The sequence below is a fragment of the Perca fluviatilis genome, chromosome 7 (genome assembly GCF_010015445.1).
Source record: "Perca fluviatilis chromosome 7, GENO_Pfluv_1.0, whole genome shotgun sequence".
Lineage (NCBI taxonomy): Eukaryota > Metazoa > Chordata > Actinopteri > Perciformes > Percidae > Perca > Perca fluviatilis.
This window is the reverse complement of record NC_053118.1, coordinates 17195812-17209968: the sequence shown is the minus strand read 5'-3', so window position 1 is coordinate 17209968 and position 14157 is coordinate 17195812. Positions and strand designations below refer to the sequence as shown.

The 14157-nt window shown below is 38.0% G+C and overlaps 1 protein-coding gene across 1 annotated transcript in view; it reads left to right on the top strand.

Moving 5' to 3' along the window:
* col14a1a (collagen, type XIV, alpha 1a) overlaps positions 1–14157 on the top strand; it is a 140138-nt gene that overhangs the window by 92968 nt on the left and 33013 nt on the right. Inside the window, 4 exon segments of the mRNA XM_039806678.1 lie at positions 6059–6217; positions 8717–8794; positions 9725–9811; positions 13960–14019. Coding sequence (XP_039662612.1) covers positions 6059–6217; positions 8717–8794; positions 9725–9811; positions 13960–14019 — 384 coding nt within the window.

Genomic DNA, 14157 nt, shown 5'->3' with positions numbered 1-14157 from the left:
GAGAGCACTGAAAGCTGTAAAAATTTACACTCAGAAAATTTGCACCAGTGCTTCTGATGTCTTGCTAGCTTTACAGTAATCTACAATATTTCACAGAGTCAAATTCACAAGCTTGTTCATGTGCCCATAAATTATTATTATAAAGCTGTTTCCATAAATGTTGGCAGGAGTGTTGTGCCTGAACGCGTTCATTGAATGATAGTTCATGAACTTGTTCATATTTTGGGCGAACGTGAACTGAACGTACTGTATTACTGCCTGATGAACGTTACTGTGAACTTGTTCATTCTGGTCTCTGTGAACGGCACGCTCTCTCAGTTTAACTTTGTTCAATAGGGTGCCAGATTTCTATAGAGCCTTCCAGGCGAAAACCCGGCTAAAACACACCGTAAAAAGGCCTTAATATGTAGCGGAAAAAACACCCAATCTGGCAACACCAGCCACCAGTGTCGCACCGCCGCATGCGTCATCAAAACAAAAAGCAGCACGGAGGCAACGAAGCAGCACGGAGGCGTCGTATGATCATTTAAACAAGTTTTATGACAAGATCGGTGAGGATGGGAAAAATCTTACTTTTCTGTGCAAACTTTGCCCACCGGCTTTCAAAAAGAAAATCCACACTTCAGTCACATCCACAGCAAACCTGAAACGGCACATTGAACTGATTGGATATGAAGATGTAATCTGACGCATAGTTTCAGTGTTAAAACTGATAAAGTAATTGCTGTCTGTGGTTCTATATGGGCTGTGGCAGTAATTTTGAAAAATAATAGCTCGCAGCAACATATGGAAAAAAAAGAACTATGAACTAGTTCATTTTTGGAACTGTGAACTTAGTTCAAAAGTTTTAAGTATGAACTATGAACTGAACTAGTTCATTTTAAAATTTGTGAACTGTACTTTGAACTAGTTTATGTAGAAAGTGAACTTTCCCAACACTGGTTGGCAGCTTCTTGGAAAGAAAAGAAGTGGAAATTGAGAAACAAAAGCAGCAACTAGAAATAAATGTGTTTTGTTGTGTTGAGTTGCGTTGAGTTGAGTAGGAAGGGCCGATTTGGGATGACTGAAACTGTTTGTTTATAAAAGGAAAAGTAGAGACAGTGTGGCTGAGAAAGTAATATGGTGGATGGATCTGTTATCCTGACAGTTACCAGCTTGATGTTTAATCCAGATACAGTAGGTGCACACATTGCAAAGTGAAATGTAAAATGTGTGCCTATTGTATGATGTTAACTTAAAAACATTTTTTTTGTTTGTAATTTTGTATCTGAGATTGTTTGTATTCAACTGCAGGCCTAGAGTACATGTTTGTTATGATAGGGTCAGAATGCACAATAAATTTCAGTCCAGTTTATCTGGATTTGGGCTTTAGGAGCTGTACTCAACAGACAACTTCACACTCGACACTGCACTTCCTTGGGTGCTGAGCAATACACTTGCAATAACATAGTTTCGTCCCATGGAAAGGCTAGAGTATATCATTTGCGGAAAGCTAACTCTTTGCGACTAGGCTATTTTCTGAAACCTTTTTTTCCAGGTTCTGATTCTATATAGAAACAAAGGATAAAAAGGAATAGCTCGGGAAAAACTCATTCAAAGCAAAGTTTTAACTGGAATTACATTTGAGTTGCCTGTCAACAGTGCAGATGTTTCTTGTTTTTTAAAAACATATTCATCATTAGAATTGTTTCCACAAATACCTGGGGAAGAGAGATAGAGCTAACCTTATTTCTATGGTGACTGAGAAACACATGTGATAGTTAGTCATTAAACACTGTCAAATGTGTCCAGCTGTGATGACACATTTTTTTTACATTTCACATACGAAAAGCACATTGTACTATATGCAAGCACACACACACATACACACACACACACACACACACACACACACACACACACACACACACACACACACACTCTCTCTGTCTCTCTCACACACACTCTTTCAAACATGCATAAGCGAGCATGCGGATGCTTATTTTTAAGTGCAAGCCAGAAACAACTGAGTCAGCAGAAATACTGATAGCCTCATCTACTTCAACCCACATTATCATACACATCATGTTTAAAAACTGCCATAACAATTTAACTGTGTGTGTGTGTGTGTGTGTGTGTGTGTGTGTGTGTGTGTGTGTGTGTGTGTGTGTGTGTGTGTGTGTGTCTCTGTGGGCACAACTGGAGACAAAAGTGCAAAACTCTAACTAGAGTCTGTACAGCAGCAGTTCATGTGAACCAAACTCTAGTTCGTTTTCATTGCTTGAACACAGTTTTCAAAACTCTACACACTTAGCCCATGGCTTTAACCACAACTGTGGATTTAAAGCACTTTTGTTCAAATGCTAACACACTGATTGTTATTGTTATTGTTATTGTAAAACAGAAAGGATTTCAGCCTGGTAAATAAGAATGAAACAGTTACACATTGTACTGTTTGAGATAAACAGTGAACAGGTAAAAGAGCAAAGATACCAATATGTCCAGGTAAGATGTCTGAGGTTACATACACAGTTATAAAAAATGTGAAAAGCACTTCCTTTACTATAGTAAAACTGCTCACTTAAAAGTAATGGAGGTGGAAGCAATGGGAATTTGTATTTACTGTATAGATAATGCAGGTTCATGGCAAGAGAGGACAGCCAATGTGTTGATAAAAACTTGTAAAACTTCTGAACTATTACATACCTTTATTTTATCCAGTAATTACGTAAATTACTACAGACAAAATAAAAATGTACATCTATTTACGTACTGTAGGTAAGCAAACTGAGGATTTTCATTCATTCTTGTGTACCTTGTTTACTGGTATAAAATAAAAATAAATAAATAAATGTCACTCTTTTCTTGAAGAAAATATTATTTGTGTAAAGTCACTTCAATTATTCAAATTGTTCTGTATTGGTGTTTGACGCTAGTGTGTTCTGAGTGACCGTGTGTGTTATCTCAATGAGGATTGTTCATAGTGTTTGAGACGTGTTAAGAGTTGTGTTGCTTGGAATGAGTTTTGCAGGTGATGTGAACTGTTTAGCTCAGGTGACTGTTGGTACTGCAGACTGTGACTGTGAGTTTTGCACATGTGGTTTCAGTTGTGACTAGTGTCGTTTAGCAATGTTTCTTCCTAGTTTTATTCTTTTTCCACTCTTTTCACTTTTTCCCTCTCCGTTCATTTTTCGTTGTTGGGATGGTGATCCTTACACTACTCTGGTACAAACTTTGCTCTTTCATCTCATCTCAAAAGCCCAGAGCCTAACACTATTTAAGAAAATCCAAGCTGTCTTAAATTTTACATTAAGATCACTTTTAGTTTTTCTCTTCCTGTTGATTTTCCCTTGTTTGACATTTATATTCAGTAAAGATAATGCTAAGTTGATAACTCAGTGTTTTGGGGGTTTTTTTGCTGTCAAAGTACAACGGAGTTGTTATTCAATCTGCGAGATTATAAAGAAGTCATATGTACATCATGGAAAAGATAATGTAGCTCTGTCAGTGGTTTCGAAAATAAAAAGTAATTTGTCTGAACAATGATAAGGAAAAAGAATTCAGATAAAGAAAAAAATAAAACCATCTGCTGACAGAGAGACGCAAACTAATGAGGTGCTTTGTATAACAGAAAGATACTGTTGATGTCTAAAAAACAGCAGTAGCATTAGAAAATACAACTGTGTATGTCTGAGAGGCTAATTCATCTTGTGCTGGCAGTATTATAAGCTGTGGATGCATCTTGTAGTTTCCAGGCAGCCATCTGACCTTCCAGGAGCAGCACAGAGTGAAAAACATTCTTTATATTCAATACTTGTTATTCTATGTCTATATTCTCATTTTGTTGTGGTCATGGTTTTTTTATTTGTGTGTTGTGAATGCTGGCCTATAAAACTGATCTCAATTTTAAGACTAAGAATTGTCTCAGCTTTGAGGTTATCTAATAACTCTCAGATGAACAAAAACAACAACAAAACAGACTCAGTCTTCATAATGGTGCAAATGTCAGAAGCCTATTCAAAGTTGTAATGTAATTCTACACTAAATATGCACTCTATATTGCCCTGAGATGCTGTCATAATGACACAACCATGCATTTAGAACTTTGCTATTACAACAATGAAATCTGATCCAATGCTCAGTGTGAAATATATCTCAAGTGTCTACATGTTGATTTTCATTATTGTACAGAAAAAGGGCAGGTAATAGCTGACTGGAATTACTTAAATTCAAAATACAGAGGCTGCTTGTGTCATGTTCACAACCTGTAAATGTTACATTTACTGTGTGTGTGTGTGTGTGTGTGTGTGTGTGTGTGTGTGTGTGTGTGTGTGTGTGTGTGTGTGTGTGTGTGTGTGTGTGTGTGTGTGTGTGTGTGTGTGGAAATATGGTGAAAAAATACAGTATGTCAACCTTTTTACTGTACAGAGCATTTTTCAAAAGGAGTACATTTGACTTGCATGTATTAAAAGTACTTATTTTAAAATAATAGTAATAAAATAAGCCATTAGAGTATTAGGCATATCATGCTAACCTGTGAGAATATATAAGCCCCCAAAAAAGGAGTTGCTTGAAAATAAAGAACATCATTTCTGATGCATGCTGCTGTTTCTCAGGTTTTTCTGATTGCATATAGCTCAAGTGTAAGAAGAGAGGTTGGTTCAAATTTCAATTTTCACGAATAAACCTCCGCCAGACTGAAAATAAGTGTTAGTCACTGCTTGAGTAAATGGAGGAACCAGCTAGCGAAGAGTCACTGCTATCGATACAGCATAGTATCGCGATATTTTCCGTGGCAATACTGTTTCGATACACAGACGCTAAGTATCAATATTTTATTATATACAGTATGTGTTGGTCAGTTTGTCTGCTTGACACTATTTTGCAGAAATAAAATTGAAGTGAGATGAACAAATTAGCTTACCTGTTTGAGCGTGCGCCCATGTACAAAGGCTCAGTCCTTACCACAGCGGCCGTGGGTTCTATTCTGACCTGTGGCCCCTTTCCTGTCTTAAGCTGTCAATAAAGGCCTGAAAATTCCCCAAACAGAATCTTTAAAAAATTAAAATATTCGTTGCCTTTTGTAAAAAAAAAAAAAAAAAGAAAAGATAAAAGGCTTAAAATGCCACAAAATGCCTGCACCTTAGAGGATTTTCATCATCTTTTATATCATACGAGTACAACACACACACACCATGCCAAGTGAAGTGTGCAGAATGGAGGATGAGAACAGAAAGTCATTATAAAGCAGCCGTCCAAACGTCAGCCAAAGAATGGGCCTTGACACTTGAATATGAACTTCGTCTGACTCCACATTAGCTGCACTTTGTTTTAGTTTAGTGTGTGTGTGTGTGTGTGTGTGTGTGTGTGTGTGTGTGTGTGGGTGTGTGTGTGCGTGTGTATAGGTGTATGTGCTGTACACATGCATTAATATTCTAACTTACACTGCATGAATATTTGTATTGAGGCTGTGAAAGAGTGATAGAAAACCTCCCATTATGGTGAAACATGCGGGTGCTAATAGTCTATTTTATTACTATCCTTCGGCAGAATGCAGCTCTCTTTGCTCATTAACCAGGCGACCGGTTGAATTTCACAGTTCACTGCACTGGCAGTGGCTTCCTCTAAGGAGGCAGTTTGAGCTCACAGGGCAAATTTGTGTGCTTTAATGCTTTTAACCTTCGTTTATAAAAAAAAAAAAAACAACACACAAGCAAAGCAACCCATTGTCACTGTGATTAGTCAGTAAAGAGGTGGTCTGTTGTTGTTGGTGCATATACACACAAAAGGGGTTGTATTTTGGCTGATCACAGATACAAGACCTCTGAAAATGCTGCACTTAATTATGTCACAACTCTGTTTTATTGACTACATCTATTCAGTTTGTGTTTATGTCTGGTTATATATTTAAGACAATAATCATGGGTAATACAGACTAAACAAGGATTCACTATTGAGATATTATTATATAAAATAATAAAGACATTTTCACATCTTATTTGCTCAACGGGTCTTTGATGTAGCATTAGTTTGGGAAGTACTACAATCTAATGCACTGTATTCTCTCTCTTCCATGCAGCTCCATGTAACCATCAGCAAGACGTCTGTGAAGGTGGTGTTAGATTGTTCTGTGGTCGGGGAGAAATCCATCAGTGCTGCTGGCAACATTACCACCGATGGAGTGGAGATCCTCGGAAGGATGGTTCGTTCCAGAGGCAGACGCGACAACTCTGCTCCAGTCAGTATAACTTATTATCTGCATCATTGTTAAGTGCACTCTGAAGAGAGGGTGATTGCATACCTGTATGTTTAGGGTTCCCACTGGTCATGGAAATGTGATGGGTGTCCTCCATACAGGAAGAAAAAGAATGTTATCAGGGCAGTAGAATATGGGTGAAAATGCTTGTGTTCAGTATTTCTTCCACAGCATATCTGTTTGGTATAAACCACAGCTAAAGAGAGAACAAATCAAATTCTGCTTTAATCAAATCTGGTTATAATTGTCCCTTGTGGGCAAGGTGTGTGTGTGTGTGTGTGTCATACATTGTGGATTATAAAATGGCAACCATTATGTATATACATTTTAGTGAGTCACAGGGGGAGTTCATTTTATTTATTGCAAGTGGCAATGTAAAAAGTGCTTTCTTTAGCTGTGCTCTACCCATAACACAAGCAGTCAAAAAAACTTTTGGCACATGCAGGCAGGGGAGAAGGTAAGATATTATCCTGGGATTCTGGGAATTCTGAGCACTGCTATTATTAAATGTATACTCCTTAGCTGCTCCAAAAATTATCTAATATTATTATCAGCTGGAAAATTCTGCGTGAAGAAGTGAATAAAGGAAAATATTACATTTTCTTCACCCGATTGTCCCTTACTAGCCAGTAATGGTTATTGATTCAAAAACATGTTGTGTCTGTCATGTTTGGAAAGAAAGACATTGCAGAAAGTAATCTGTTATAAAATTAAACCATAATGGTAGCTATACCTGGCGTCAGTTTATTAAATTTTACTGTGTGTACTCAGTTGTCCAGAAGTGAAGTATACTTTGTTTTAGGCTCCACAGCGAGCAACATTTCTTGTTATCCGGAGACTCTTAAGTTGGGAATGGTGTGCCCGTTCATGATGAAGGCTGAGCCTGTGGATTTTCAGGTGATGAGGTGAATTAGAGGATTACAAAAGTGACAGCACATCAGCATGAATAAATTAAATCATATAATGAGGATCGTGACGCTTTTCTCAAGATTTCATTTAGCCAGCACAGCTATTCTATGAATCTGGGTCAAAGCCCCATACTGATCACAGTAAGTCTGTATCTTTCAGGTCTCAACTTTAGTTCCAATTTGACTGAGACTGCCCAGCTCTTTCAAGTCTAAGACCCCCTGTGGTGTTGTAATAGAATCACTATAATTACTGGGATATGGCTGCATTTATACCAAATCAGGCGTTGCGGTGATTAGCGCAGGGTTGTGCAACGCTGTGGGAGTGTCATTTAATGGCCCATTTGTGTCTTCATTGTGTTCCCCACTTCATTGTGTTTTGTCTGATTGGCTGTAGGTTACTTATGACGTCGGGCTGCGTTTCTCCAAAAGTTGCGATTTTTTTCCCGCCATCCCCAGCGGTCCCCACCACCGCAGTCTAAACCCACTTCCCACATTCAAATGCATGGGAGGACTGATGTTTTCGCCTGAATTGGTGTGAATGCAGCCTAAGACTGTTTGACACAGGCTGCAGGGCAGGCCTTTAAGCTTTAGGAATTATAACCATTTGAGTCAAATTTCAATTTTTTTGTCATACATTTTTAGATATGATATTTGACAGAGATGAGGTGACTGGCTGCTTTTAGCCTTGGGACTTCTGCACCTTTTTTAACTAAGGCCAACAGGGCCAAAACCAGGTACAATGTGTCCATACAGAATACTTCTCTAGAAATAAAGTAATGAAGATTATAATTGTGTAACTGAAACAGTAGCAGAGAAAAAAACGCCCAGCAGTTATTGCCCAGCTTTTCACAAGCCGACAGAATCTCATCCAAGTCTGCAATCGTGTGTTTGTGTCTGTATGTATTTAACTTCCTAGATAAAACAGTTTCACAGTCATTAAGTCTAAGTGGGAGATTTCCATAATTTGAGTTGTCTGTGTAATATACTGTATGTGTATAAAGTTTGGTTTCTGGATAGTTAGAAATGTAGCTACAAGAAACTGCCATTCTAATGAAATTAATAAAAACAGTATATATATAATGTATGTTAGTTGTGATGATAAACTTTGAATTAGACTTGTGCCTATGACCTAATTTATAGTCAGTTCTATACTTTAAGACTAGTGGAGCCTCCTGAACATTCTTTTGTTTATTAAAGTTCAGCCGGACTTTACATATCTCCCAGCACTTTTCAGCTGGTCATTAGAGCTTGTAAGCAGCCAAACAGTCTCTGTGTTCTTGTTTCTTATCGACACAGAAACACCACAAAACCACATCATTACAAAATACCACGGTTTACATTCCATTTGTAACGTCTCTTTCATACTTCTGCATTTTGAAATGTGTCAACTGATGAAATTGTTATTGCAGTATTAATGGAATTGGTTTGTGTGTGTGTAACTGTACTAATGCATCTGTGTGTGTGTGTGTGTGTGTGTGTGTGTGTGTGTGTGTGTGTGTGTGTGTGTGTGTGTGTGTGTGTGTGTGTGTGTGTGTGTGTGTGTGTGTGTGTGTGTGTGTGTGTGTGTTTACAGTTCCAGCTCCAGATGTTTGACATCATCTGCAGTACATCCTGGGCCAGCAGAGATAAGTGTTGCGAACTACCAGCATTGGTAAGAAACTTAACACATCTTCTGCATATACTATGAGTGTATAGTAATTTAGCGCTCTATATATTACAGCCTTAGATAATTAGAGTGATAATTGTGGATACAGTCATATTGAGTTATGATGAAACCAGAATGATAAAACAAATTACTTGGAATCTGTATGAATGGCTGTCATTAGCACTGGCAAAAGAAATGCTGCCGCTAATAGTGTCTGTGGTCAGGTGCGTAATTATTTTCATGTTATAGAAATGCACCTAATGACTAATGTTGTCTTTCTCACACATACTGTATATACCAGTCTGAGCGTGCCTGTATAAGGGCACCACTTATTAATTAACACCCCTGGCATGAAACATACGCACGCAACAAACAGATACACTGAGTTACCAGTTAATTACGTACAGCTCTGCAATCTGATAGAATCTATTCACGCAATTTTTTTAAACGCTTTTGTTGCCATTCAAAAAGGTCAGAAAAGTTTTGATTCATTTTAGTGGGAATTCTTTGGCTGTAGTTAGTGGTGGTATTGGATTGCACTACTGACTTTCAAATTTTGTTGTCCACTCTATGTACATGAAGGGCCACAGTATATTAGAAACACCCCCAGAATAATACAATCTTATAAACTCTGTGTAATTCTAACTTTCAACACAAGTGAATTTTTATTTTGATCATATATTTTATCAGTAGTCAAAGGAACCAAGCAAACATTGATTTGCTTTGTACTGCAAGTACAAGCTCAGACAGTGGGGAGTCAAAGACCTGATCCAGAGACCTGAGACAAGCTGGCAAGCAATGAGCATGTTTTACCATCGTTATCTTGTTTGCTGGCAAGCTCGCGGTGTACATAGGTTCAGTTTTAAATGATGATGCTCACATCTTGCCTGAATACAGACCAAGTGCACTGTACACTCAATGTATGTTTGTTTTCAGAGAGTTGAGGAGCAGTGCCCTTCCATGCCTCATGCCTGTACCTGCTCCCAGGACAGCAAAGGACCTCCAGGACCTTCCGGACCCCCTGTAAGAGCCCACTCATTTATTAATTCTGTCATTTGTTCTTTCATTTAATTACTTATTCAGACTCTTGTGCTCAATCCAGTATGAAGACCATATTTATCAGTCTTTCCACAGACCTGTGTGGAACTCTTTATAGCTATAATGTATTGCGGTATTTATGGTATAAATACCGCAATACATAAACAGACTTTCTCGTTCGGAGAATGAATACATCCGTTATTCACTTTGAGTATCTAGACTCTCAGTAAAAAGGTTGTATTTATTCCAGAATTTCAGAGTCAAACAGCCACTCTGACAGCTTAGTAAAAAGTTAATTTCCTGATGTGGAATTTACAATTGAATGCGACCAAAAGAATCAATGTAATCCAGCTCGGTCAATTCTTCTTCCCTCAAGGGGAAATTTGAGGTAATATGATCTGCAAATATAAGAACACAGAAACCATAAAAACACAATTTATTCACACAATCTAAAAAATACCACAGAGACGCATTATATCAAAAAGTGCATTTATTAGTGTATACTCAATTTAGTTATTATCCGTACACAGTCTCTTGGCCACTGACTTTTTAATGTTTTAATGAAACCTGTGAAATGTAGACTTACAAATCCTTGGGTGTTTTCATTGTGGTGGCAGTATGTTAGAGAGAGAAGCTGTATTCCTCTCACGCAGTAGCAGGTAAAACCTGATAGAGGCTCAGAGCAAGTAAATGACCTCATTTACAGCCTGAGACGTTTGTCCATATTCTCTCTTCTTTTTTCTTTCTCTTTATCTCCCACTCCGTGTTTTCCATTCCTTTCTTTCTTCTTTCCCCATTCCACAATATCTCGTTCGGTTTCTCTCCCTTCTTGAAATTCTCTCTCTTTGTCTCTGTCTCTACCCTTGGGTAGTGAGGGCACGAGAGGGGTGTGGATCAACACCAGTATAGTTTGAGAAAGTAATTATATGGCGATTCCATTTATCACAGCCGATTACAATCCCCCCCAATTTTCATCCCTGTTCAACGAGCCAGATCCACTTACTCTTCTGTGGGGTTATGTCCACAGGCCACAGCCCTCCCCTCAAGTTTTCTGGGTCTCTTTGTTTATGTCTCTGTTCCTCGTTAATCTTTTAATGTTTTTCATCGGTATACCAGAAACATACTGTATACTACAGGCAAATGTCAGCTAAGCCATGAAAAATGTAGCACCAAAACTTCTCTAATTTCTAATGCAAGATAAGTTGCTAGTTGGTTCAAGAATTTAATTTAAACTACCGGTAGTTGAGCTTAATTTGAAGACATTGTCACGAAATTTAATCTTGTGCTCTTATCTTTTAACTTGTTACCAGGAAGAAAACATATTTAAGACTTTAAAAAATTAAAGACTGGATTCTTTTCATATTCCTGTACTCTCTATGCTGTGCGTTGCTTCTGTGACCTTCATCTTTTCTCTCTCTCTCTCTCTCACTCATTCTCTCGCCAAACCAGATCAATAGCAGTACTGTAAAGCTTTCACCTCTTCATTGTCTTTCTGTTTCTTCTTTTCTCTGTTTTCTCTTTTACCTCGACTTCATCCACACGCCTGAGGCTCTTTTCTCTTTTTTATTATTACTATGCCTCTCTCTTTGTACCTGTGTCTCTTTGTCTTGTTCTCTCGCTGGCATTGAATAGGCTTCTTAAATCACATTTTAACTGCAGCATATGTGCGTAGATGAATGGTTTAATGGTGAAATCATAGCCACTTTTGTGCTCAAACTGCATAATATACTGTAGTCATTGGGGTTTTGAGGAAGGATGAAAAGGAAGTATTGGTTGTTAACACAATACCTGTATTGTATCCCCTGTGGAAGACAAGTTTCCTTCAGACAGCAAAACTTTCAAAATCAACAGATTGAGACTTTCACTGTAAACATTTTTTGTTGTGCTGCTGAGACTTTGCTCACTCTTATGAACCAAGGAGTGTAAAGAAAGCCAAATAAACCTGGATATATGGGGATACCTGATGCTGTGTCTAAACACACAGAATACAGCAATGAAAAGACAACTGGAAGGTGAATGAACTGGAGAGCAAAGAATTATTAAAAAGGATTAAGAAACTATAATTGCCATCTGATCATAGAGATTAATGGAGCTCAAACAGTCCTTGTAAAGGTGCCTGTTTTTTTCAGAAAGTCTTGGTATTGAACAGAATATATGCACTCTTGTCTATAGTATATCTACACAGACTGTATTTTGGCAAGAAATCTGCTCTACACTTAGTATCGCCATCCAAAACACTGTTTTTCCTTCCAGAGAATAATTTTCTGTGCTTGTGTTCACTGTCAGATGCATGTCTTTTTTCTGTCTCACACAGCAGCAGGCCTCTTCAGTTTTGTAAATCTTTGAGTTATGTTTGAAATAATATTGATTGCCCCAGCTGAATTGCAATCTGTGTCGCCTGATTTGGCACAGACTCAGCTCAATACCGAACATCACTCAGCAATCAATCTGATATTAAGGAAAACAAGACTTGCACTGCCTGCCATCTCTTTTTGTTAAGATTGAATTGTGCACATGCTGTTCAAGATCGTTGTTTAAAAATGTAAATGTGCCTTTGGCATCAAATTGCTCATTTGAAAGATAATAGTGGTGTACTTTTTTTTTCTATCACCATTACTGTAAAGGCCCGTGAAAAATCCAAACACAATTATTTGTATTGCTGCTGCTGAAAGCTGATTTCAGTTTCTCTGCAGGTTTGCCCGATTTCCGACAAGTCATGGGCTCACATTGTTTGCAAAAATCCATTAAAAAACATCTTGCAGAGACAAATTGCTAAATTGACGAACACAATCAATAATTTTGAATAACCCATGTATTCATTTCTTAACATGAACTTACAATTGCACAATTGTTGCATTTCATTCAAAAGTACTGTTAGCTCCAGGGTGCGATTTGTGAAAAAAGCAGAGGGCGGGATGTTTTTTCATCATGCACAACAAAACAAAACATGCAAGAATCAAATCCCCCTTTCGGTACCATGGATAGTGCCCCTCGGCCAGCTATGCCAAAAGACTTATTTATGTACTTCAATATCCAATGGAAAGTAATCTCGAAATGAAATCGCTCAACGTTGTGTCAACATAAAACACAGCGCTTCCAAGCCGGAGAGCGGAGTTCACTTCGCTGCGAAAACAAAATACTTTCAACCAGTAAACGCTCCTTCCTTGCAAGTGTTCAAATCCAAACCACGATATGTGTCCTAAACTTAACAGTCATCGCCGCATGACGCTCACTTTTTCTGGGTAAACTCCACTTGCCTTTTAAAAGTCTACCTTATTTGAATTTGCACATGCCATATGTATTCCATAGATGTATTGGTTACTGTAGTCCTTCCTCCTCTCCATACTAGCCTTTAAGCGATCCTTTCCCAGCACCACTCCACCATTGATGGATGCTGATGGGTTATAAGCTAATGACTCCTGAATGGTAAAGCAACGCGTCACACTTCAGACTTGGGTCAACAGTTTGGTGGGTTCTGACTTTTTGTTGATATAAATTGAGAAAGAAATCAAATGACACGTCTAATAAAATGATATATAATCTGGTATAGAAACTGGTAAAAAACAAGCATATAATGATTCCATTTCTATTTGCTTTTACTACATCTGTGTGTCTCCTCTCATATTCCTCGCCCTTCTTGGAAACACCCCTTCTGTCCCTTCTGGCTAAATACTGTAGGAACTACCTAGTCGCCCCCTCGTTCCCAGGGGAGGCCTATTTAAGCAAACACAGGAAGAGGATGTATCCCAAATGAGCCAATGATTAGCAGATGTGTGTGGTTTGTCCCGTATAAACCTTGTGGCTAGAGGGGTCAGCCCGAGGTTTACAGCTCCAGACTTACATACAGATGTAGCGTGGTAAAGTGCAGAGCTCACAGGGGCAGTTTACAGCACAGATCAGTGTTGGCCTCTGTCCATCAAATTAATATTCCATTCATATCAAAGACCTGTGCAGGTCCACTTTTTTTAGATAAAAAAAAACTCCATTTACCATGTTTAAACGGGAGTCTGAAGAATACATATTTTTGCAGAGGCATGTTTCTTAGCCATCACTCTCTTTCTAGGCCCACAAACTGCAAACACTGATTATGTGCTGTTTTTACAGTGTGTGTGTGTGTTTGGCCTGTGTTTTAGGGCGGTCCAGGCATAGCATAATCAGGAGCTGGAGCAAACAGATGAGAGCCAGGCGCATGCGCTTAAAAAAAAAAAAAAAAAAAAAAAAAAAAAAAAAAAAAAAAAAAAAAAAAAAAAAAAAAAAAAAAAAAAAAAAAAAGAAAAAAAAAAAAAAAAAAAAAAAAAAAAAAAAAAAAAAAAAGAAAAAAAAAAAAAAAA